Raw genomic sequence first — 2442 nt, 5'->3', positions numbered from 1 at the left:
AAACAAAGGTATATGTTCATTAAGACATATGGCTTTTTTTGTGGTTGTTATTATAATCCATAAATAAAGTCATTACTGTTTGATTGAAAAAGGTTTTTACAAAACTCCACTTCCAAAATTAACGTTTTTATTAAATCAAGTTAAAAAAATGTTCAGTGTAGAAAAGTCAAGAAGGGTTTTAACAAAACCAAAATATACCTTTTTTATACAATTTTTAAGGTGTAATAGCAGCCAACTAGATCACTTAGCAATGTGACTGTTACTTTTTAAAAATTTGGTGATATACAAAATTTTAACAAATCAGGTAAACACTTCAACCCCCTATTGTTTGTCCATTTTAAAAACCCTTAATAGAAATTCTATATATAACCTGACAAACTGCATACAAACATACATGTGTGCATATATATATATATACACACACACAAGTGTATGTATACATACATATACATCTTTAGCTTTGAATAAATTTCTAAACTGAGATGAAGCCAAATCTCTCATTTGTATCTTGTAGAATACAGTAATACAGTATCACCAACTGAAAGTTTCTAATAAAAGTTTCAACTTAGTTAATCAGAAATACTGGCTATTGAAAATTCTGAGGCTAACGAGCTGTTATTCAGCTTAGTAAATTCCAAGCTCACAAATCAGTCAAAGTAAGACTGAAATTAGCAAATGCCCATGAAAGAAATAAATTTTTCTCATTATTTCCTTCTAATAACAAAAACAAAATATCTTTACAAGCTTTCACTTTTTAAAGAATTAAAATTACTACAGAACTCTCACTAGTCTTCAAAAATAGTAAATGTTATATGAATATAATTTTCTTATAGTTGAATTTTTCAGCTAGAATCTGCATTTTAAAAATTTCCTTTGGATTATTCCATTTAGCACTTCAAGTTTCTACTCTGCAACTCTAATAACTGGCTCAGATTTGTTAGGTTTATATAAATCACACTGTTCAAAATTTGCTACTATGTGTTATCTGTGTACAATAATAAAGTAAATGGGAGGAATGCACCAAATTTCAAAAGCAACATAATGAAAAATTCAAGAATATTTAGCATTACAAAAAGATAAAGCACAACAGGGATTCTCTTTCACCATTACATTAGTGAAATATCTTTTTTTACGCTTTTAAAGCTAATGTCATAACTTTCATTTTTTAACTTATCAAGAGGATGAAGTTTTTAGAAGCCTCGCCTTTACTTTCAATCAAAACCTAAAATGATGGAATTACTTTTATTAATATACACATCAAGTTACTGAAACGGTGACTTCATGTAGTTTTCCCCTAAGGATGGCACTTGCAGGTACAAAGATGCAAAGATGTCTACAGCCTTCAGATGTTTACTTGAAAAGATTCTTCAACAGCAGTTTGATACTGGGTTTTTTCATCTAGCTGAAGATTCACAAATTCTCCATAATCAAACTGATGTCTCTGATTTAGATGACTAACACAATTTCTAGTTATCTGGCGAGGATCTCCCCAAGGAAGGGACACACAAATGGGACATGTCACAGGAATTATCTGAAATAGGTGATTACTGTTACAGTGATCCAGTAAACGCTGCCTGGTAAAATTTGATTCTTGACACAGGGGACACTTAAAAGTGGGATGACCAGAAGAACTTGTATTCTCTTGGTAAGTTTCTGTGTTATCAGATGTAGATGTTTCACTCCTATTACTGTTCCCTACTGAATCTTGAGAGATCTGAAAGTTTGGAATGATAGAAGAAACACCATATTCATCCTGATACTTCTTACAAGATTTGTAATGATGTCTCATGCGATAGAATTTAATCTGTTTTGCACAGCATCTGCAGCTACCAGAAAACTTCCTCATGATATTTTCAAGGCCTAAAGCCCGTTCGGGACATGCTCTCTCTCTTCTAGTCACGTTTCCACGACACAGGGGACAATGTGTTCCGCTTTCCCTCATTGCAGTCAGGAAACATTTTCTACAGAAAACGTGCTGACAGGCCGCAGTCCGCACGGGCGTTTTGAGCACCTCCTGACAGACTGGGCAGTAGAAATCATCTTCGGTATAGGATGTGGCCGCGGAGAGCTCTTCGGCCATGGTGGGAGGGTGGGGGAACAAGGCGATGGCAACGGCTGCAGCGGCCGAGGTGATGGTGGCGGCCCGGAGCCCGACTCCCTGCACCTATTTTCTTATTATTAAGTTGCAGGAGTTCTTTACATATTTTGAATATTAACCCCCTGCCAGATATATGATTTGCAAATATTTTCTCCCATTCTGTAGGTTGTCTCTTTACTCTTGATTATTTTCTTTACAGAAAACTACCAAAAAATATACTTGGTTAAATATACTTTCAGGTATTTTATCTTTTTGGATATTATTGCATTATTTTTAGTTTAATACGATCCCATTTGTCTAACTTTGCTTTTGTTACCTGTGCCTTTGGGGTCATAGCAAAAAAA

General features: G+C 34.3%; 1 protein-coding gene across 1 annotated transcript; it reads right to left on the bottom strand.

Moving 5' to 3' along the window:
- Window positions 1–1278: 1278 nt before the first annotated feature.
- LOC101039024 (E3 ubiquitin-protein ligase RNF138) lies at window positions 1279–2080 on the bottom strand. Its single transcript, XM_003923901.3, has one exon. The coding sequence runs from the start codon at window positions 2078–2080 to the stop codon at window positions 1343–1345; it is 738 nt and encodes a 245-aa protein (XP_003923950.2). The 3' UTR covers window positions 1279–1342.
- Window positions 2081–2442: the final 362 nt, after the last annotated feature.

Source organism: Saimiri boliviensis, chromosome 6, assembly GCF_048565385.1.
Source record: "Saimiri boliviensis isolate mSaiBol1 chromosome 6, mSaiBol1.pri, whole genome shotgun sequence".
Lineage (NCBI taxonomy): Eukaryota > Metazoa > Chordata > Mammalia > Primates > Cebidae > Saimiri > Saimiri boliviensis.
This window is presented reverse-complemented; position numbering and strand designations above follow the sequence as displayed.

What these genes read in the sequence shown, in the direction of transcription:
- LOC101039024 (XM_003923901.3), bottom strand. Translation starts at nt 2,080, where the DNA reads ATGGCCGAAGAGCTCTCCGCGGCCACATCCTATACCGAAGATGATTTC.